This window comes from Dicentrarchus labrax, unplaced genomic scaffold, assembly GCF_905237075.1.
Source record: "Dicentrarchus labrax unplaced genomic scaffold, dlabrax2021, whole genome shotgun sequence".
NCBI classification, from domain to species: domain Eukaryota; kingdom Metazoa; phylum Chordata; class Actinopteri; family Moronidae; genus Dicentrarchus; species Dicentrarchus labrax.
The window spans coordinates 3,124,078-3,148,461 of record NW_026136718.1 but is presented as its reverse complement, the minus strand read 5'-3'; the positions used below and the strand labels follow the sequence as shown (position 1 = coordinate 3,148,461).

Here is a 24,384-nt window from a genome sequence, read left to right as displayed (position 1 = left end):
CATACTGTATCTGACCAGCCAGATATAGGGGATATGACGCCATTGACAGGTGACAGGTGACAGGTGAAATGCAGCATTACCTGAATAAAATGACAGATTTTTAATGAGTTTAAACATTGTTGGAAACATCTGAGATATTGTAAGTACAAAACTCACCAAAATACATTTAATTTAACGCAGAAATGTTACATATTATAGATTTAAGTAAACCAGTGAGGGGGAGTTTGGAGAGGAATTCAGGAATCAAGTCTAGTCACAAATACTAAAACCAAAAGTTTGTGACCTGTGTTGTACTTTCCAGAAGCAAAGGTGCTAAATGAGAACATATTTCCTGCTGCTGAGGCACCAATAAAAAGAATCTCTGAGTTGTGGGAAACTGTGAGACATCCAGTTTATTTATGTCTTTAATAAACTCATCTATTGATTTAACAGGTTTATCAGGTTTTCAGGGGACAGGAATGTATACAGCTGAGTGTCATCAGCATATTTAATGGTGAAACAGTGTGTCCTAATGCGACACACAGGAAGAGTGCACAAACTGAACAACAGGGGACCAAAAATGTATCCCTGGCGAATACCACATAAAGTGAACCTTTATAAAACTGCACAGGACTCACACTCAGGCAAATTAAGGGCTTCCTCACAGATATTTCACTTCATTATTTCACTTTCATCAATGCAAATTTTACACTCTGAATAGGACAGCAAAGAGTATGTAATGTTGTAAGGAACCTTTTGAATGCAATAATTCAATAGCTGTATGCTGAGGGAATTGACTAAACTACTGCCTAAATTAAACAAAACTGACACAGACAGATATAAACTGAAAGAGTTCCTACATGAAGTTGTCACCAAAAATAGTAATAACAGTAACAGTAACAAGACGAGTCAAAGTAAAAAGAAGTCTTTATTCATTGTACTCTTTATCAGAGCCAGTACAATTAACAATAAACATGCAGTATATTGTCAATGGAAATGACTATTAGCCAGGACCCATACGCAGCCATTTAAGTGCAGTTTTCCCAACCTTGTAATTCACCGTACTGTTGTCCCAAACATCAATTAGGATAATGAAAGATGCAAAAGTGCATTTCATACCAAAAAGCAACATATAATCTCTCCTGAGGTGAAATTCTAATTTCAAATATACAATATTCCAAAGAATCTAAACAAATTTTATATATATATATATATATATATATATATATATAAAGTAGCTGGTCCAGGCACAACCATTAAGATACAATGGCAAACCTATTAAGCAAATTAACACTGTATTTACAAAAGCCCTGTATAGTGGCTTTTAAATTACAACAGTCCACTCAGAAATCATTATTATGTTGTCTGCTTTAGTGGATTATTTTGTCCATATAAAAACTGTAAATATAACCCTTAAAGATAATTATCAGAAAACAAAAGGAAACCGTAAACTACAAAATCCTTATATTACAGTGCAACATGTCATTTATCTTTGCCAACACATGCCAACGCATGTCAGTGATTGTTGATTTTCTTTATAGTGCAAAATTACTGAGCAAGCGATGTCAGGTTGTACTTTTTCTTCATACGTTATAGAAATAAAACAATATTATAAATTATTAAAGCCTCATAATACTTTCCCTGCACCACCAAGGCTGAAAATGATATATATCTGTAGTATACATTTAAGAAGAACATTTAAAAACGTATATATATATACACGATTTAAATGTTAATGCATTTACTTCCACACATTAATGAAAGAATAACAAACAGAAAAATGGAAGCAACAATCATTTTCTTCTATTGACACACAAGCTGTGGGGTTTTCCAGTGCAGTGAAGAGTCAGCGATAGAGACACATGTTGGTGCTCTGATACAGGTACATGTAGGCGTCGCAAAAGAGACGCTTAGCCACACCTTTCATGTCTCGAGGCACCTGATTGGCCAGCTCTGCGGGAGACATTTCCATGTACATGCCGACCTCAGGGCAGTGGTGAACCTCCGGGATGTTGAAGCCGTCTTTCTCTCCTGAACACAATGCACAACTGAGTCAAAGAGTGCACGTACAAATGGTGCACGTAATGAGATGAAGCATAAAACAACCACTCACCCTGTCTGTCTGCCATGCTGTCAAAGAAGATCCAGTCTTGGCTGTTTGGTCCGTGTTTGATGAAGGACACGTAGTGGCTGGTCTCGATGCAGAGCACGGCGAACAGCTCCAGTTTGTCTCTGGTCAGAGTGTGAGGTGTCCCGTGACCCAAGTAACCCTTGGGGATGTCCAGGGGAGCTCGCTGATGGGAGCGACGCAGAGGATGAGAGTGAACCTGGAAAAAAAACCACAAAGAAATATTATGTTCTACTTTATTATTAAATTACTCAAACATTCAAGTGAAAAGTTGTTGATTAGTTTTCTGTCAGTTTCCAGGGTTTCAGTTCTACATAATCTATCAGTACATGCAAGTAACACTTTCTGACAAAGAGGTTTAGCCACAGCCATAATACATCCTTTTTTTTTTTTTTTTACATACTTTCTAGTGTTTTTTGGAATGAAATGTAATATAATTGTTGAATCACAAGCCCCCACCCCACCTGCATGACTGCACTGGTGCCACTCTCACTAGACCACTCCCCCAGGATTATACATCTCTCACGTTCAGACCAGATTTCCCTCTTTTCCCTCCAAACCATCCCAGGCAGAGAGAGAGCAGGAGAGAACTGACTGTGCATTTAAAATGGACTTTTAAGCCGACCCTTGAATTATATAAATTGTGCATTAAATGTGTACACCACACAATAGCTTCTTCAACAATCCAAATATATTTATATATGTATATATCTCTGTCAGGGAAGCATATTATTCGGAGCACCTGTGATTTCTGATCAGGATCAGAACACTGTAACACAGCTTTACACCTCAACAGCAGCCAGAGCTGGTGAAGAGGTGAGCTCTATCACGTGGAAAAGTGGCGTTAATAGCCTTTCATTAATACTAAAGGCAGATACAATGATTTGTGTGTCCAGACAGTGATGCAAACAGCACCTGAGATGAACAAGTGTTGCAGAAGATTTTGAATCCCGTCTGGCTGAAGAGGGGATCCTTAAAACAGTCGGTGCACTCTTCCTGCGCCAAGTTTCCACACAGCATGCACTGCTGAGGACCTGAAACACACACACACACACACACCATGTTGTATTCACTACGTCCATTTGTGTTACATCATGTTCATCCATCCGGTGTTTAGCAGAACCTTCAGAGAGGAGGTCGGTGATGTCTAGCTCCAGAGAGGGAATGATCTTGTCAAACATCTTGAATTTCTTCCCAAAGCGAGGCATCTGGAGGATGAGGCAGGAAGGGACCTGCAGTTATGAGACAGTGAAGTAAGATGATCAGACAGAATACACACAACTTAACTCATTCCAGGAGGTGGGAACTGTCCAACAGAGCCATCTGCTGGAGAACCAACCTCAGGAAGGGATCGTTGGATAAATACATTTCCAGAGCAAAAAGATAACAAGTTTTATATTAGTTGCACAGATCATCACCAGCCATTACACCTCGGAGTATGTACAAATACAAAATATATGCTTATTACAGATTAAAATTGGAAAGATATGGGGGTTTTATTTTAATATCACTACAATTCATCATAGCATTATTCAAGGAGATCATGCTTACACACACACACATATATATATTATTGCCTTTAATTGATAGTGACAGCTGAAGAGTGATATATTTGGGGGGGCGGAGAGAGAGAGAGTGAGAGTGAGAGAGGAGATGACACGCAGCAAAGGGCCACAGGTTGGATTCGAACTCCAGGCCGCTGCAGCTAGGACGCAGCCTCGGTACATGGCTCTACTAGGTGAGCTATCCAGGCGCCCTACTGCAACTCTTTTGTAAGATTTCATTTTCCCCGATGAAGTGTCTCAGGGTTTTTCCAGCTAGGTGGTCAGCTTTTAGGGGACACGTGTTAGACTGGTTCACTGTTTTTTCTGCTGCAGTCTCCGGTGAATTTACTACAATTTACTACAGTTTTCGTCTAAGAAGAAAAACAAAAACTCCATGTGTTCTCACCTCAGCCAGCTTGAGTCCTTCACTATGGAAAGAATGTTCCAGCAGCTGCTGGACTGTAGGCAGCACCAGGCTGTGGTTCTGGTCCAAGAAGACCTGATAGCAGTAACTCTCGAGCACTTTCCCACCCTTGGAGCTAAAATGAGAGAGAGCTGATTGTAACTTCCTTCAAAAGTTCATTGTATTCAAGCTGTGTAGTTGGAAATAGCAATTAGCCGTGACTGTACAGTTTGAGTAGAGGATCGAGTGCAAGAATGTGCTGCATGATGACAGTGAGGAACTCCTCTGGATCTGAAAGACATCGACCACAACAACAGTCACTTTAAACCAAAAAAAAACAAATCAGCTGTCTTAAAGCTTCTGTATCAAACGGACCCTTCTCATCTGTGGTGAAGGAGTGGCTGTAGCCGTGTTTCTGCAGCTGCTGCCGCAGCTTCATGATGTGTCGCCCTTCCACGAAGCCCTTACTGCAAAGAACATACAGATATATATTATATGTGATTAAAATGACCAGAAAAACTATTACATGTCTTGCAAAGTACATACTGTTCAAGCACACACCTGCGGAGGGGGTTGACAATGTTATGGAGCAGTGTGCTCTGAATTGGGGCATCTTGAGGTTCTGTTGATTTAAACAGCATGGAGTCCAACACAGAGGAACAGGAAAACAAGCTGGAAGCACAGACAGCAACAAGAGTTAAGACATGAAAACCCACAACATTACAGCATAAATGCAAGTTTTTAATTTGGCTTCTTACACCACGTGCAGCCACTTTTGATTCCTCTCAGTTAAAAATATACTTGCAGAGATGTGAAACTAGTCAACAATACTGTACATGGGAGCAATTTTCAAAGCTTTTAGTTATGTTTAACTAATTTGAGAAACACTGCCTTCATGAGTGTGTGTGAAAAAAACATATTCAGAAGATTAAAAAGCAAACACAGACAGTAAAATAGATGAAGTGAATTTGATTGTTTCTTGTATTTAACATGGTTAAGTTGGAAATGGTCCTTGCTGATTATAGTACAAATATCGTTTACAGAGATAATTGTGCAGAAATGAACAGCCGTCTGGAAGGTAGGAGATCATCCTATAAAATACTGATGTTTTTGGGACAATGGTCTTCAATAAACATGAACATAAACTTCCTCTGAAGACCTTGATGCATATTATTTATTGTCCTACGTTCAGATCATCCTGACCTGAAGAGGGCAGCGTCCATGTAGCAGGAGTTGCAGTGGCCTTGGATCCCCCTCATTCGTCCAATCAGCATCTGGTTAACCTGCTCCGTGCTTATAGGAGGTACAGTCTCCGGCTTCCCTGTGCTGTGCTCCGTCTCTCTCTCTATAGTACACACACACACACACACACACACACACACACACACACACACACACATCATTATGGATGACACGTGGTGTGATTTGCATGTCCAGCTGGTTAGATAACGAGAATGAGTTTAAAAGGCAGCATTCTGCTCTTGATTGGCCATTTGTGTACACTTATTAGACAATCAGTGAGCATAAAATATGTGCATTCTGTACCATACATACTTGAATATATATTTTGGTATGTTTTTCATGCTTTGTGTCAACAGTTTTAGTTTCCAGGAGTTTTTATGGACAATACAGGACAGCACTTGCTCCCAAATGGTCATATAATTTATTGGTAAACCTAGCATTGACTTCTGCTGCAGGCTCTGGTGAACTGACTACAGTTCACTACAGTTAACATTATGGCAACAGGCCAGAAAAAACAGTTCAAATCCAGAAGAATTTATCTTGTTTTACAGAAAATTTCTGAATGTGAATGAGGAACTAAAATACAATATCCACATTCGGGGCAACCACTGCTTAAAAGTGTCCTCTATAACAGTGGACCCCTTTTCTATCATTGAGCAAACTGACTCCTCGCTAAATGACATATTTTATGGATATTTCATATTATATTGAATGCATAACTAAACTGTAAACAGTAAACACAATAACTGCAGGAAGTTTGTCTAAAACAAGTGATTTGGATGAATTTTGAGCAGATTATTTACTGTGAATATTGCATCAGAGATGAGATTCCTGATATTTTTAGGAACATTTTAAATGATTTTCTAGTATTTACTTAGTTTTTAACAATCATACATACTTAGTAAGTTTCTTTTTAGCCAAATTCAGTGTTTTCTTCTCCCTGATGCTTGTTTTAGGTCTTTGGTTGTTATAACTGCGTCCTTTTATAATGCAGGACCAGAAGATATAGGCCTACCGTGTATATTTTTATGGTTTTCCCCATGCCTTAAAATCAAGAAGGCTTTGCAACCCTTTTTTAAGCTTTGGCGACCCTTAGTGGGGCTCCTGAACCCTAGGTTGGGAACCACTGCTCTATAACAACACATGGATTTTCAGCAGACAAAAAAGTGCCACAATTGGGAACAAAAAGTTACTCAGAGATAATTATTAATCTTGTCCTCACCTCCGTTGTCCTCTTTTGGCATCATCTCGCTGTGTTTGGCCGATGTGCTCTGGAATCGTGAGTCAGGACGGCAGGAGATAAGCTTCACAAACAGAGCTCGCTTCGGGGGACAAGCGAAGAGACGCTCCTTTTTAAAGGTACCGTCACTCACTCCTGTGTCTTCCTCCTGGAAACGGATATATGCAGAAGAATAATGTCATTACACCAAAGATTCAGTCAAATGACTAAATAGGCACTGATTTGAAAGAAAGTGAACCTAGGAGACTTTTTTTTCCCATATAAGATGATGTGTTCCCATAAATGTACATATTGCATGTTTCAATTAGACCTTAATCTGCACGCTAACACGTCAACGTAAAGATTACCAGCTCTAGTCCAGCCATGGTATCCTGTCGATCAGGTAGCTTGCCGATCCAGCGGATGATTCCATATGCGTTGCCTTTACCCAGAGTCACCTCTACCAGGGAGTTCACACTCAGAAGATCCCCGTACAGATCATCAGGGTTCGGGTCAAACAGGGGTGCATCGACGTCCATGCGCTCTGGCTCTACAGTGAGGAAACGTGTGGGTCATATTTGTGGTCAAGATTTATAACAAATGTGGGAAATCATGTGAAGAGTTGTTCAGACCTGCAGGCACCTCTCCCTTAAAAACCGAAGAAAGTGGAACTTCAACTGTGCCCCCCGTCTTTCCATTCTCATCTTTGTCCTGGAAACAGAAACAGAGAAAATGTATAAATGTCCTGTAAAGTGAGAACCTTATACTGAAGGAAGTGATGAATTTAATTTGAAATCAGAAGGTTTGGTTGTTTCATAGAACTCGAGGATGAGCAGGAGCACACAGACTGTGGCAGCAAATACAGAAAATAAGATCAATCATTGCAAATCTGCATTTTAAAACATAATTCAAAAGGAGCAAAACACTATCATTTAAACTAAAACAAGTGAAATATTACTTACTGTGGAGATCACAACAATATCTTGTCCGTTCTCTACTCGCACATTCAACACCATCCCATGGAGACATTTATCATCGATGAAGTAGGTGACTCTCTCGCCTGGTTCCAGCTCCTCCGGCTGTGAGGAGGGCGCAGGGATGGAGGGCGACAGGGAGCTGGGAACGAGAGGCCTGACTCGGGAGAATGGGGCAAAAATGCCAGAATATTCTGAGCAGGAGAAGAAGGTTTGATGTTGGTACTTCCCATCTGTGCTCCCCTTCCCCCTGTCTTCTCCCTGGGGGGGGAGAGAACCATAACAGCGCCGCTGAATTAATGTCACTTACGCTCTCGGTTCAATACCTCTATCAATAAATCTGTTCATTTTACTGTTAATGATAGAAAAGCATACAGCAAAATGTATTTCTCAAATATAAACACACGACATAACACAGCTTATCTAGCAAATGTTGTTGTTGTTGTTGTTGTTGTTGTTATGTAACATAGACAGTGTTGGTGAGTTTTATTATGTTTCTGTCCACAAAGTTACAAAGTTACGATGATCTGCGAGGTAAAATGGCCGGTTCTTTCTATGGAGTCTGGTGGAGAGTGATAGCTATGTAACAGCTCAAACAAAAGGTCTCTCTCTGTAGGGATCCTTTCATAAGGTTGTCAGACACTGAGAATAACAGTCTGAGTCTGTCAGTGGCAAAAACAAGCACTTTTAGTGGAAGAATTGAACTTAATTAAGGGTTCATTTTGGTTTTGTCCAGTTTGAAGTGTGTTTAATGATTATCTGCCGGGTTAAAATTGCTGGTTTTGTCAATGGAGTTTGGTGGGTTGGTGCTGTAGTAGCTGTGAATTTGACATATATAACGTTTAGTCTCACCTGCAGTTCAATGCCAAAGAAAGTTCCTGATAAGGGATGGGAATGCGTCAGGTTTCCGATGTAGCGAATGATGCCTCTGAGCTTCTCTCCTCCTTCGTCCACAATCACTACAGCACCCTCAGTGAGTCCCAGCGCTGTTCGAAGAGCTTTCCTCTCTCTGAACCACTGCAGCCTCTCTGCATCGTCAGCCAGAGCCTGCAGCAGCCCGGCTTCCTCTGGACTCAACTCCTCCATGCTCTTCACCTCTATGTTGTAATCCAATGACAACTGGGAGCCCAGGAAGCAGACAGACAACTTAGGGGAAGAGTTAGCTGTTCTGTACTTATAATGATAGCTGTAACATATTGAACCCGCGTTGATGTGTCCTGGGTGTTCAGGTTTTCTTGTTATGATGAAGTAGTGGTAGTCTGTTGACGACATGTTGCTGAGGCCAGGAGAAGCAGCAGGAAACTGTACAGAAAACACACACACACACACACACACACACACACACACACACACACACACACACACACAGGTGTTAGTACAACAACAACAAACCTTTTTCTGAATGTTGAAGACAACTGTGAAGCTCGTTTAGAACACAGGAGCTGTCCGTTAATGGAAACCGTCAGACAGACAGAAACAACACGTCAAACGTCCCGTTAACGGAACCGTTTTAATCCAAAACAACGTTACAATTACTGCTTTTAAGTTACTTTCTCGACGGTTTTTGTAGTCAGCGTTAGTCAGCGTTACCTCGACTTGTTGAGCAGCTTTTGTCTTTCTGTTGTTAAAGTTTAGTTTCACTTCCCCTTTCGTTTCATTTCAGGACGGCGTCGGCCTTTCTCTCGCTCCTCCGCTGGAAAAAGGACAGTCTCAGTTTGTCAAACCTCGCAGACTCTTTATGTGAGCACTAATGTTTAACGTTAATCCCTCGAAACTGTTCGAAACTGTTCGTTTAAAGTTGGGAAGAGCAAACAGGAATAATTTGTGACGCTGTTCAAATCCGTTGACTGTAAACAGCGAGGAGGGAGGTTCGGGCCCTCGGCGCGGTCTTACAGGCAACACACTTTAAATAAAAGGTTTGAACGAATAATACTATGTTTAAATAAAGTTACATTTATTTATATATTCTTTATTGAACAAATGTAGATTACATACCAAACAGTACATTTTAACATTGTTGACAGCATGACAAAATGTGAGGAATTGGAGAACAATAACAACAACAGACTAGAGACACATTATTTCATCTTTATGGATGATAATAGATTTTAAATGTATTTTTAATTAAATGTAATAATATAGACTGTATAATTTAAACAAGTGACTATCTTCCTCTTTGCAACCTTTGCAGTAGATACATTATTGTCTACCTGGCTGGCTTAAAGGGTCAGTTCACCCAAATTCTGAAAAGATGTGTGAGCTTTCTCACATAGCCCTCGTGGTATCTATCCACGCAGATGGGTTTTAGTTCTGTGGATTTCAGATGTCGTTCCCTGTGATTTCTACAGGACCTCAACACAGTGGAGGTGAATAATTGTTGCATGTGTTAAAAAATGACACAATAGCAACTTGACTTCTCAGAAAACCAGATTTTTACTGGAACTACTTTCTGACAAAGAAGCAGTCTCTATAAAAACTGCAGACAGCGTTTATGTGTATTATCCTTTCCAGGGCACTGTTTCTGGAAAGATCCTTGACTCTTAAGCACTCAAACATAGGCTGTAGATTACGGTGGCCCTGAGGTGCAAATCAGAATCAGAATCAGAATTTGTTTATTGCCAAGTAGGTTTTTATGCCTACGAGGAATGTGACCTGGTGCAGTTGGTGCATAAAAATATATATATATACAAATACAAATATACAAATATACAATTATTCAAATTCAAATCACACAGAAATCACACAGAAAAATAAAGTACTTTCAAAAAATAAATAGATAAAGATAAGAAGAGACAGAGAAAGCTGTGCAGAAGAACATGGGTGCATTAATGTGATGCATACTTTATATACAGGGTGGGTATAAGAGTCAATGACAGTGGGTAATCCGGGCCTTGTTAAGGAGGCCAGCTGCCGACGGGAAGAAACTGTTTTTATGGCGAGACAACAGCAAACAGCAACAGCAAATCAGAAAACACATAGATATGGACTATTGGAACCCCTGTTTCTACCTCTCTTAGGTATCCCACATTAACATGCACGTATGAATACAATATTTTCCTTATTTAGTGGTTTGAATTTTCAGATTTGGCAACTTGAACGCATAGGTCTGTCGGTGTTGTGTTTCCGGTTTGGTTAATGTCGTTGTGTTTTCTGATTTGTTGTTGTGTTTTCTCTTTTTGTGTTGTGTTTTCTCTTTTTGTGTTGTTTTTTTCTGATTTGCCGTTGTGATTTGCACCTCAGGGCCACCGTAGTAGATAAGAGAAGACCAAGAAAGAACCAAACTAAATGTGTTTTTAATTTATACTGCATTTTATTGTATTTATGTAACTAATATTGACTCTGAGTCCCAATAACACTGTCAAATAAAATCAAAGACAACTTTTACTGCGTGTGCGACCTGACACCTGTCTTTCAAAATAAAACGCAAGCCTGCAAGACACAACTGAGGGCTTTCTCAACCTCCTCCGCGCTCTGTGATTGGACAATACACATCACATCATCCGCAGCGGCCTACTTTTCGTCGCTGTGAGATGACGGAGCGGGTCGGCGTGTAAACATGGAGGAGAGAGAAGCGCTGAAGAGACAGATTGAACTTCTACAAAGTAAAAAAACCTTCTTTATTCACCGTCGACAGGTTGTTCGGTGGCGGGCGGGTCGGAGGGGCGGTGTTTGACGGCTCCGAGCTGTCAGGTGACCGTCGGCTCGTTAACCGTTAGCCTCCAGCTCACATTAAAACGACACGTTGTTTTATTTAATGTTCATTTATTTATCTCCCTCTCTCTCTCTCTCTCTCTCTCTCTCTCTTTAAAGTGTGAAGCTGACACTCTTTATACTCTAGTTAAACACCGTACAGCTGCTGTTAGTGGCACCACTGCTGCTCTCTTCTGTCTTTTAGTAATCTGACTGAAGTCACACATTTTATGTTTGTTTCATATTATATTCAAAACTATACACTTGAAGCCTGTTTCTGAACTCAATGACTGCAAGAACTCTGTGTAAAGTTAGTGATTTGAATGAAGTTTGAGATTCCTGTTTAATGTTTTCTGTGTTATGTATTTTTTAAAATACTAGGCTGCTTTTTTTTTTTTTTTTTGGGGGATAAATTCAGTGTTTTCTTAGACAATTTACTAATAACGCATTAATCACAACTTAATGATAATGTGATAAACTTAGACACTGCTGTTTAACTGCGAGGCGTAACGGTAAATGGTTGATTGTGATGGTGATATATGTATTTATGATGTCTCCCACACAGTAGAGTGGAGCTTTAATGCTCCACAGGGGCCGTTAGTGAATGATAAAAAGTTACAGGATGAATTAAAAACATCTGATTAAGAGATCTCTCCTGTTACTGCTGTCTTCAGTCCCAATAAAAAAGGCACGTTGACTGCATGTGCAGAATATCCAGAGTAACATTGGTTCTGAAAAGATGCCGTAGAGGTTTTTATTGAACCTGAACTATCTACATCTACATTATTTTGTAGTGTTCTACTTTTGAATGGTTTCTGTTATTATCGCTCATCAGTCTGGAAGTGATTGTACAACTAAACAACTCCTTATTTCCAAATTCCCAGATCTCATCAACAGACATAAGAGCGTCCATGGCGACACCCCATCCACAAGAGTTGAGCAGAGGCAGCAGCCAGAAGCTCCGACATCAGCCAGAGGTCACAGCGCATCTGTCATCCAGCCTGACAGCTCCAGAGGGAGGCCATATGCTCCTCAGAGCCACGGAAGTTGGAGGGAAACGTACTCGCTGAAAAACAAGAACCCCCAGTCCTCTGTTGGCCATCCCTCGGCTTCTACCTCCTCCTCCTCCTCCGTTCATCAGTCTAGTTCTCACAGTATCTCTCACAGCACCTCACTGCCCAGCCACAGCAGAGGGGACGAGGGCGATGGAGTCAAAACTGCCACTTTACCTTCAGGGCTCCGTCATCAGAAGAGAGAAGGACATGTAAAGAGCATCACAGGGATTAGAGGAGTTGCAACAGAGATAAAAAACACAGACACTCTCAGTAAAACAGCGGCGGCTGTGTCTCCGCACGGAGATGGAAAAGGAGTTTCGACAGGCGCTACCATGCAACATGAAATGCTTCACAGACAGACTCAAGAACTTCAGCAGAGTTCGGCTGAGAGCAGGCACGTAGTCCTGCCACAAAAGAAACCCAGCAGATCTTCAGAAGTGCCCTCAGCCAACACCTCGACCAGTTTGCAGAGCAGCCCTCAAGCAAAGACTAAACCTTCCCCAACAAGCAAAACCAGCACGGAGACTAAACGTTCTATTACTGCGACAACTCCAGCTATTCTCCCGACTAAGAATACCGCACCACCCCCCTCTGCGCTGCCTAAAGCATCAACACAACCTTCCATTAACCCCACGTCTCACACCAGCCGGGGCCAAGTCGGTGCATCCTTTTTGAAAAAATCCAAGTTCACTTGGGTGAAGAGCCAGAACGTGGGAGGAGTGGAGCCTAAACAAGCTAGTTCGATCTCCTCCCCCACAGGCAAAGCTGTCACTAGTTCCCCAACGTCAGTGTCAAAGGCTGGAGTTGCCACTGGAAGCCCCCCCTTAATCCCAGTCAGTAAGAGAACCCCTGCCAAGAAGTTACCTCGAAAGCTGAGTCCCGTCACTGTAGCCCCCAAGACCTCCAAGTACAAATGGGTCTCCTCCTCTGCAGGAGCACAAGCTAAAATATCTCGAAAATCACTATCGCCCCGAACCCTGGCTCCTCCCCAGAGAGCTCTGGAGAAGGGAGAGGCCACCAGGAGACTCAGAGCACCCTCCGCTCCCTCCGGCAAGATTAAAAAGGGGATTGCGGGTTCCTCTAGCAGCTCGTCGCCGAGTAGCCGTTACCGCTGGAAGGCTGGAGGTCAGAGCACCTCGGCAGCAGCGACAGGAGGGGCAACGGCGGCCCGTCGTAGATCTGCTTTCCACTGGACGTCAGAAAAAGGCAACAAGGGAGTGAAAGGAGGGCTTCTTGCTTCCCCAGCTGTAAACCAACGTACCTCCCTTACGCCCTCCTCCTCCCCCGCTGGGTTCAAGCTCCGCAGCAGGATGAAAATCATTAGGAAGTCTGCTAATAGGTAAGTAATGGAAACACGCACACAATCTGTGTGTTTACTCACCTCAAGGTCTATATCTGCTCAGAGATCTTCTCGAATTATGTTCTTTTCAATTTGTTTTGTGTAACTGTCTTTTGCCAGAAGGTGGCAGCAAAGCACTATTGTTTGTATACACGTGAATTAACTCGGTTTTTGTCTATATGATATGCTTAAAAGTAGCCGTTAGTCTATTACTGATTACACTTCTGCCCTTTATCCTGTGACCACAGTGGAGGTGGATCAGAGAGGGGGACCAGCCCATCAGCAATAAAGTTCTCCCCACGGGGCCGCATGCAGAGCTCCACCAGGAGTCCCATAGGAGTTAGGAGGACACCCTCCAGGGAGCTTGTGTCTTTTGGGAGACACAAGTTGAGGCGGCTCCCCACCACCTTCTCAAGGACAGGTAAGAAGCACACACTACAGACTAAAAGTACAAATATATTGTTGTGAAGTGCTACATACAATTTCATTAAGATCATTTATTCTACAGTTTTCTGTCATTAGTTGACTCACTGCTCGAATGAGACTCACTCATACTCACCCGCTACGTAGTCAATAAGAATTACACCCCACAGCCATATGGTGCTGCTATGACAACTTGTTTGGACCAATAACTCACCAACTGTCCATCAAGCATTCAACAATCCTAAGTCCCCAAAGAGTTCTCCAGTCCTGCAGGATCTCCTGACGTTCCCACCAAACTGGGACCAAATTGTTCACAATAAGTCTAGTGAATAGAATATTACTAATGTGTATTAGCAACTGTAAATATTATTTTAAAGGTCCAGTGTGTAACATTGAGGAGGCTCTATTGGCAGAAATGGAATATAATATGCATAATCATTTGACTATAGGTAATTTATATGCTTCAATTACGGTAGAATGAGCCTTTTATATCTACAGACACCATGGGTCGCCCTCTGTAGTGTCTGACGCCATGTTTCTCCTTTGTGCTTGGAAGGGGAGGGTAAATGAGGGAGTTGTGATCTTCAATAACACTACACTATATCCTACACACTGGTCCTTTTTAAAAAAACCGAAAGATACACAGACCCACTGATCAGTTTTCGCACACATAGAAGCTCAAGCTTACCCTCAGAGGGCCCAGTCCTTCTATCTAGCCTCTCCAGATGGCAGGATCATATGCATGACTCGATATGATACAACCCCTCACCCCAAAACATCACCACGTCTCACTGGGTTTTATGCGTCAACGTCAGCACAGCAGATTTCTAACATGTGGTTAGTGGTTAATGTGCCATCAGAGAGATCTTTGAGTCTCTATCATTATAGCACACAAGACTGTATATACTAACATAAAAACTAAAACTAAAATAAATCAAAATATACAGTTATTTATGTACATATATACATTTATATATAATCTATGTGTATATATATATATACATACATACACATATTCACCCAGGATAATAATATAATAATTCAGCCGTGCTTCTGTGCATTTTTTAGCAATACATTCGTCTCGATTGGGTTCCACTGCTGGTACCGTCCTCTCAAAGGAGGACCACTTCAATGTTCAGTTACTATAAGAAAATGTAATATCTGAAACTTAATAACAGCATACATCATATCATCTTTGTTGTTCTCGGCCAAACAACAAATAACTAAAGTTATTGAAAAATAAACTTTTCACGTATTTGCAGGCCCCTTTGACCTTTTGACATTTTTTAAAATTAGAATTATGTTGTAACTGTAAATGAAGGGGTAGTTTAAATTGACATGAAACAACTAGAAAAACAATTCTAACGAATAATAATCTTGTGTAATTTATAAGTACGCTGGCAGTTTGAGAAGTTAGTTTATTAAATTTTGTTGACTTTTATTTCTTTGTACTTTGACGCCATGTCTCCCTTCAGTTCTTGTGTCAGTTCTGCGCCACCTGTGCTCCAGTGTGTTCTCGACTACTGCCAACTGCATACCAGTAGAGTACAGTATGTACTACTGTATATACTAATTGTCGTCATGCGTTGTTTAAGTAGTTTGTTTCAATCAAGCAATTCACAAAGAGAAAGCAACGTTTCTTTTATAGTTTTAAGGCTTATTTTTGGTTTTCCAAGATCTTCCTGAGGCTGATTTTACTTTAATCTGCGATTCATTTTAGCCTCTCCGTTTCCCTTTGTGGGATAATAGTGTATATGAACAGCGCACCCCAAAAACAAAAACATATTTCTTCCTACATACTGTATTGTTCCAATGTTTCCTGTGTTGAACACATTAAATACTGTAAACCTACTTATAATTGGTATGTAGTATGGAATGGGACAAAGCTCACGAGTAATTGGCCCTTCACTGTTGGCTCTGACAGCAGCTGTTACAGCCATCTCCAGTAGAGGGCAGCAGCTCACATCCTTGTAGCCCTTGTAGGGGCTTTGTGTTGCTGGCTGTCACTAGAGAGGCTTACAGGGAGACTATAAGAGGAGGAGGGGGGAGGTTAATTGATTGCCCAATTCAGCCGTGATGGCGAACAAGTGCCGATAGCGGGTAATTTGCAGAGGTGGAGGCAGGCAGCGCCACTGCTATCAAGCCCTGGCACCGCTCTCCCTCCAGTAGATAAAAAGGAGCTAATGCATAATTATCCTTTTGCAAATTGGATTGTTTTAACGAACTGTAGAATATAGGCCTAACCTGATGGAAAGCAATCATTGTTTTTACAGCTCCCTCCCTCCCTCTCTCCCCTCCCCTCCCTCCTCTTGCCCCTCCAACCCTCCGGTCATTCTGCGTGTACCCTACACGCCTCATGCCCATCTTGGTGTAATCTCCCATACTCAATGGAGTCAGAAGACATTAGAAAAGCCATCACTATTAACATTAGGCTTTATTCGTCCCTGTGGCTCTGCGTCTATCAGTCTGCTTCTCTTTTTCTGATTCTTTAACTTTATGTGTCCTTTGTCACACCTCCTACATCGTCTCACCCCTCCTCTTCCTCTTCATCATTTCTCCGTACATTGTATGTCATGTTGGGAACCTGAATGGCCTTACAGCAGGAACACATGCACCTCTAATTAAAGACGGGGATTCAGACCCAGAGATGCAGGAAAGGTGGAGCAGGGGTGAGCGCAGAGGAAGATGGAGTGAGGAAAGCTGCTCGTAGCCGTCTGTGCCTCCGATAAGAGCCGCTAATAAAGAGCAAATTGAATTACTAATGACGGGAAGCAGAGTCCCTATAGATGAGCCCGTTAAAAACCAACCTTATGACCACTCACACATGCATGATAATACACTCACAAACAATGTGTCTTAATTTCCTCCCCAATGGCCGGCTTTAGCCTCTGCCTCCCTACGTTAGGTGGCGGGTGTTTTTTTTGAGGTGCACGGTTATCTGTGGTTTAATTTAAAGAGGGCATAAACCTAAGTAAGCAGTTAAGGGCTGGAATGAATCGAGGTGTGTGTGTGTGTGTGTGTGTGTGTGTGTGTGTGTGTGTGTGTGTGTGTGTGTGTGTGTGTGTGTGTGTGTGTGTGTGTGTGTGTGTGTGTGTGTGTGTGTGTGTGTGTGTGTGTGTGTGTGTGTGTGTGTGTGGCCGGAGACAGCCATGTAGCCCAGATAATCTAATAAAGCAGATAAATGTCAGGAATGGACAGAACACAGAGAGGAAGAGTGCTGAGCCGTGCGGCTTCGAGCCCCATGTGACAGGCTTCTGGAGCGTTTTAGGTCTCCATCTCACTCCGGTTTTCTTTCCTCCCTCGCCATCTCTCATCCAGTCTCGCTCAGTCTTTTTCCTCTCTGTAGCTGTCTCCGCCGCTCTGCTAATATGCCTTGCGACTCTTTTAAGCCCCGCGCTGTATATCAGTTTGCAGACTGCAGGCATTTTTCTGTATAATCTTATTCTAGGTGTGAACTGAATGTCATGTGAGTTCATCTGAATTTATAAATTACTTCCTGGAAGATAAAATTTAAAAGAGCTAATTTAAAATAAACAGCAGAACAACATATTGAAATAAGTTTTAATATATAACACACACACACACACACACACACACACATTCTGATGTTCGTCTTGGGGCAGTTTGGGGTTCTTGGCCAAGGACACTTTAACATTGTATTAATTTTCTCACATCTGTAGCAACATGCAGTCCTTCACTTTAACTACAGCATAACTATCTCTTATTACTCTGAGATATTTACAAGTAGATGTATCCATTGGCTCCTCCGGTTTTACTTCTCAGCTGGTCCTTGGCCCTGTTTATGTAAATCATAAAACACGCACACACACACACACACACACACACACACACACACACACACACACACACACACAGAGGTCAGATTGTTTGTGTGTTGTAGTAGGAGTGTCTCTCTTACAGTCACCTTTGCCACCTTTGCACTCTCAGCATCAACTTACCAACATGCTGCACTCCCCCCCTCTACCTCCCGCTCCCCCCTAATACCATGGAACCCATTACTACCACAAAGGATTCCTGCCCCCCCCACACCTCCAGGGATCCTGTTACCGTGCCTACAGTGATCCCATTTATTTCACCCATAAATCATATGTTGCTGCTCTGCATCGAGGCCATGCTCTCACTGACATTTTCCACTTTCTCCGCTGGTATGTATGTACGCACTACTGTATGCACACACTGCTGTATGTTCTCGCTAATGTATGTACGGACACATGCAAACACAGATGGGATACCATCAACAAACAGCCGTGCTCTGTGATAATTTGAGGAATGCAGGAAGCAAGTATCAGCTTCTTCATCAAGTGTATCGGCCTATGATTAATGAACTGATTTATTTATACATATCATTCAACCACACAACAGTAACAGCACCTTCTGACTAATCTGTTTCTAGTAGAATAAACGTATTTTAATTTGGTTTTGTCTATTTTATTAGTAATTAATGTGTTCATCCATCACTAATAAAATAGACAGACACATTACTATTTTATTTTGTTTTTCTCCTGCTCGTGTGGTGCCCCCAATCCTTGTTAATGCCTGTTTGCTTACCACTGTTTTAAAATACCATTAGAAAGTTGACACTAAATGTCGATTTGTCTGCTTTAAAACAGACCGTATCATTTGCTGATTGCAGCTTCTCTAGTGATGTGTTACACCAAAGTCAAGAGCAACACACACCGGTTTTCAGTGTAAAGGCATTCATACACCGATCACGTGACAAACAAACAACAAGAAAATGCGTAATACGGAGCGGGACAGGGACAGGCGGAAAAACTGCTGCAGCTTGCAGAGGTCCCGGGGTTCTCGGGGGTCACACTGCTGAACCGGACGGACGCGGATAGATAGGTCGTGTTCACCGTCATCATATACAGTCTGTTAAGACGTCAAAGTCACACAAACAAACTAATTAAAGCAGTGGTAGACCAGCAACTAACCAGTGTTCTGTGAGGTAAAATGAAGATGAAGGCTGTGAAGAGAGCATCGATGGATATAACGACTTCAGTTCCTCATCGGTAAATCCCACATAGCAGTCTGCAGAGGAAGCAGCCGCCAGTATCAGTCACTTTGGTCGCATTGTCTTTATAATTTTTGTGTCTTTTGTCAGATAATACAGGGTGATGAGGAACAATCAACAGGTCCACCATGAGTTGTGTGCTCCACACAGTGTGATTGGTTGATGCCTTTATTTACTGTGCGAAAGCTCAGAGAAATCAACTTTACTGCATAAAATTTGCGTTGTGAGTTCTCATTAAAAAAAAACGTCAATATATTGATGTGCAAATGAAACGGCCCCAGTGTGCAAAGGCCTTAAGCCTGCATCGTTGCTGTTTTTTACCCGTCCACTCCTCCCGATATACAGTACCACTGCTGTATTTCCTAACATCCATGCGCTGTAGTTTCCCCTTTGCACTTGGAAGGGGAGGGTAAAGCGACCTGTAACTACCTTTTAAATGTAGGAAGTTTACTATCACCTGAAAATAAGATTTGTTGTGTTTTCGGTACCTTAGAATGAGCCGGCTCTAGACTGGCTCTAGATAGGTCCTTTCATAGGTCCTTTCAAGTTTCACGGCCACCATAGTTTTCTCACACTGGACATCTTTGATTGGTTTAAGAAATTCAGACGAGTAAAACATTATCAAACATCGAGGAGGGACTTTTTTTAAAATCAGATAACAAAATACATTTAAAATGTACAAATACATTTAAATTAAACAGTAAATTTAGAGAGAGAACTTGTTTTAGCACGCCCACTCAGACCAATCCGTTTACATCCAACTCTGCTGTTACATCAGTTGTGTATTGTCAGTTGTCTCGAAGCTTTCTTTCACTTCTGTCTTCTGTCAGTCAGCTAAAACACGGCTAATCTGGTTCTTAGACTATTTATACATTTATATGAGTCAATTTCCTAAACCTTACCCACCTGTTTGTTAGTGGGTGAAAACCTCGTATGTCCTTGTTATTGTCCTGGAAGATCTTTTGGCATAAAGACATGATGTTTTTTGTATGAAACATAACTGCAAGCGAGTTTGTCTTTGGGCCGCGCTCCAGAGCCCAGCCTGTCCTTTTATGACTTCAACTTGGCACAGCACACTTTTGTTTATTTTTGTTTGTTTATTTGCATCACTCTCTGGTTCACACTTGCTCCAGTTTCTCCCACTTTTCCTTCTCACTGCAGCCACTTGTCCTTCTGTCTCCTCTCACTGACTCACCTCCCTCCCGTCCCCTCCCACATGTGTGTACACACACACACACACACACACACACACACACTCAGAGGCATCTTATAGAGGACATTAACTCTCTGTTTGTTTGGTTATCGCAGCACACAGCTGGTGTTGCTATGTGCGTACTAGAAGCGTCACTCTATATCTGATGTATGTGTATGCTGATCTTTCTCCGAACTTTTTATTGACCAAATGATTTTAATAGTTTGTTAATGATGTGTGTGTGTGTGCATTGGTGTGTATGATTCTCCCATCAGCTGCTTTCTACATACCGTTCTCTGAATGCCACACACACACACACACACACACACACACACACACACACACACACACACACACACACACACACACACACACACACACAGAGGCATTCTGCTCATACCTCTGCACTTTCTCAGGCTCTCTGTGTCAAACAGGTGGACCTCTGTCTTCTCTTTCTGTCTGTGTCTCTGTCTGTGGGTTTTTCTTTCTCCCTTTCTTTTTATATCTGTCACCATTTGTCACACACACACACCACACACACACACACACACACACACACACACACACACGTGCCCTACAAAACATGTGCCACACACATGCAAACACAGTTACGCCTCCAGAATTGTTGCATTGCCTTAATGATTTAGGCAGAACCTTGCAGACAGAGAAGGAAAGGCGGCAGGGTTTTCTGTGTATGTTTTAGCATTTAGAAGGAATAAGTAGCTTGAACCTCTGGATGCATTTATCTTTGTGCCTACATATAAACAGTATGGCTATTCGGTTGCGTGAATGATTCAGTTTCTCCTGTAAGATGGTGTGTTGTGCAGGACGGGCTCAGTATAGCTCTCTGCGGCGGTGCACAGTAACATTTGGCATTTTAATGAACCTCTCAGGACCAAGGGAACCGTGCATGCAAGTGATCAGACCTGTACCAACAGTGTGTCCACATGAGTTACTCCTCTCAACTGTATTGTAAGGCCCCTCTGCCGTCCACCGAGTCTCATCAAACTGTCAACTGCCCATAATTAAAGTCCTGGCTCATTTGATATCATAATGCAGATGTACCTAGCTGGTCTGTTGGACGCGCAAAGACTTGTGAAGACTTGCAGCGCTTTGCTTAACCTGGTCAAATGACAGGATAACGGATGCTGAAAAAGTTTCAGATTAATCAACAAGTTTTATATTTTCTTTTCTTAAAAAATATTCCAGAAGTTCCAACAGTCCAAAGTGTTTTTGACTGAACTTCCAAGATAAACTCACAGTGCTGTTTGCTCTCATGAGGGGCTGCTATTATCGTACGTATCTGCGAGGGGGGATGTGTTGTAATGTGTAATCAATACTATTGAGTCCAGAAACTTTAGCCTGAGTAGACTGTGACCCCTTCCCAGTTAAGGAGGTAAATGTTTTCTTGGTATCCAGAGGAGTGGCCCATGTGCCAGGCTGTCTGAATAAATCAGAAACCTAACAGGACTCAGGCAGAGCCCTACTAATTATTTGAGAACACATGGCGGGCGATGCCGGTGTCATTTATTGGTAAATGGCTTGGCTTGGGTAGGACATGTTGCCAACTTTAGCTATAGGGGTATGAAGGCTGACGATAACGTGACTTTCCACTATTTCAATCATGTTCAAGTCCTCATGATGTTGTCTTCTGACTGCAGTCTGTGGTGTGTAATTTATTCAGTTCAAGTAATGATTTATTCCACTGACAAACTGTTGACTTTTTTAGGGACTTTTTCAGGATTGTACCAGTATTTTGCAAAAACTAAATCAAAAATTATTTATGCTTTAGATTGGAAATTTGTCTATACAGCTGCACTGTGGTGCTGAGATACTAATAACACTAACAAGCACACATTTTTCAATACCTAAAATTCTCCATGGATTGGATTGATCCTGAGCCAATCCATGGAGAATTTGGGGTATTGAAAAATGTGCAAGACAATGAAAAAGTATAGCCAGGTTCCACCAAACACTTTTACCCCTGAAACCCGTACCTAACCCCTACCTACACTTACCTAAAATCTAGAACTGTTCTGCGTTTCCACCACAGGCAGTACTCTTAAATGTAGACAGGGTTGTTACTAGGGCTTCAGGGCTAACCCCCTTCACTTTGCCAGCAGCTGGGAAACAACAAAGAGAGTTTTCTTGGTCTTGAGAAGCTGCAGCATTTATAACCTCCACTGTACATTTACTGCTAGATTGACAACCTGCTGCTGACCTTTTCTCGTGCTCGGCTCACATTCACCGTCACTTCTCTGCCGCCGTTTCTCCGGCTGACTCACTCCTCGCTATGCACACATGGTATGTGGTTGTTTATTAGCCTACAACAAGGACACAAACTTTGTTAGAGAAAAGGCTGCCGCCAGCAAGACATAAGCCTGCTGACAAAAACAGGAGAGTTTGGGAAATTCTACATCAGAGTACAGATGGCGAGACAAATCTGTGATCTGCGGTGTTTCTAGATCCACGTCACTGTCGTGGTTCAGTGTACCAGGTACCTCAACAGAAGGGTAACGAGAGAAAACACTATGGAATATATTGGTTCCATCGGTATCATCCACAATATTTGACAGTAGAAGTGCAAAACTAACCGTTTTAATGTGTAACAAACTGAACTAAACTGAAACTGGACTGGTAGGTGGAAACAGACATTTTGGTTTTGGTGCCCAAACTTTGCCGGTGAAAGTGTGTTTTTTAGACAACCAAAAAAAACTCAATGTAAATGTGTTTCAATGTAAAGCTTTATGTCAGAAAATGGAATAATTTCTTTATGTAACAGGGTAGGCTGGGTAAAGTCAAAATGGGCCAACCTGTAAAATCTCTTGAATATCTTCACAGTTTTTGATAATGTTGAGTGTAAATACACTAAACAGGAAAATTGTTGGCGGTGTTAGGAGCTACTCCATAAATCTTCACCTTTTGTCAGCTGGAGAGCTTGCTGGTATACCCCCCGCCCCCCCCGTACCTCCAAACCCTCTGACTGTAACCCTATCTACCCCAGCTCTCCTCCATATGTCTGCACACACTGACGTGTTACCATAATAATCATTGGGGGTTTGCCGTTTACGTGGGAAGAGGAGCAAAGAGTCTGAGGAGCGCTCGGCATGTTAATTATGTCCCACACACACAGGCATGGACACATGGTAGAGCAGGGATTGTGTGACGGGGGGGGGGGTTGGACACTGGTTGGTCATTATGGCCAGGGCAGGATTATCTGGGCACTGTGCATGGCTGTTGACATGGGGGGTTGGTTTATGACTGGTCTTGTTCGGGATTTCTAAGAGGTTTATAAATTGTCCTGTACAGTTTCATCACATTATGCAATCTTCTTAGAGTTGACTTTGGGACCTCCATATTGGCTTTACTGTGGACTGTTGAACTGTGGATTAAATTCCAGATCCTTTGGTTCCTTTATGGTGGTTTAGACACATGGTCGATAACTTGGATTCTTACTCTGGGTGACGTGTTGAGTTTTGTTGTTGACTGTTTCTGTCCTTGCTTTTCTCACTGCTTTGACGTAGGCAGACCTTAGTAAGGAAAGAAGTGATGTCACTTTTGTTTCTGTACAGCACAAACAAGTTGAGCAACATCTGAATCAGAAACACATTAGTTGTGTTGTTGGCTCTTGTTGCTGCTGTCAATTAAGTTGTGGTCCAGTATGCAAAAGTGTGACGCAGTTGAGTTGAGTTGAAGCCACCAGTGCACTGTGTGAAATGGACTTTACAGTGAAGTAGGAGACAGCTTGTGTCCACCAGGAAAAACAAAAATTTGCGTATTCATGTCTTGTGGAATTTTTAATAAGGTAAGAGGTGTATTTAAATGTGGAAATAATACTTTCGAGTTGTGCTTTCTCTGCCAAAACTGCATCTAGTGTGATAGTCCTCCTACTCCAAATTCTGTGATCAGTGCTTTAAAGAGGTCAAGGCATTAGATAGATGTTATTGTGACATCGCTGCAGAGGTCACACTGACCACACAGTGCACCCACAGTGCACAAGTGATTTTCAGTACATTTCTCTCTACACTATTCCTCTTTTTGGTCTTCTATCTGCAGTCCCATTGTGTGATTGCTCAACCGCACCATCACTCTATTCCTCTACCTCCCTCCCTGTCCACAGGGATTAAACGTATTCCCCTAATTAATGTCTTGGCTGCAAGA

At 42.0% G+C, this 24,384-nt stretch overlaps 2 protein-coding genes across 2 annotated transcripts in view; one reads left to right on the top strand and one right to left on the bottom strand.

Moving 5' to 3' along the window:
- Nucleotides 1–888: 888 nt before the first annotated feature.
- Nucleotides 889–9,376, bottom strand: cyldl (cylindromatosis (turban tumor syndrome), like). Its single transcript, XM_051377223.1, has 15 exons — nt 9,080–9,376; nt 8,342–8,791; nt 7,478–7,750; nt 7,148–7,226; nt 6,884–7,065; nt 6,519–6,684; nt 5,258–5,399; nt 4,616–4,726; nt 4,430–4,521; nt 4,282–4,345; nt 4,058–4,190; nt 3,231–3,339; nt 3,023–3,141; nt 2,093–2,306; nt 889–2,010 (listed from the first exon to the last, which is right to left on the bottom strand). The coding sequence occupies exons 2-15, from the start codon at nt 8,759–8,761 to the stop codon at nt 1,826–1,828; spliced, it is 2,289 nt and encodes a 762-aa protein (XP_051233183.1). The 5' UTR covers nt 8,762–8,791; nt 9,080–9,376; the 3' UTR covers nt 889–1,825.
- A 1,602-nt stretch (nt 9,377–10,978) lies between these two features.
- The window catches only part of zc3h3 (zinc finger CCCH-type containing 3), a 63,037-nt gene continuing 49,631 nt past the window's right edge, over nt 10,979–24,384 (top strand). Inside the window, exons 1-3 of the mRNA XM_051377222.1 lie at nt 10,979–11,091; nt 12,064–13,573; nt 13,822–13,994. Coding sequence (XP_051233182.1) covers nt 11,046–11,091; nt 12,064–13,573; nt 13,822–13,994 — 1,729 coding nt within the window. The 5' untranslated portion in view covers nt 10,979–11,045. The remainder of the gene's footprint in view (nt 11,092–12,063; nt 13,574–13,821; nt 13,995–24,384) is intronic.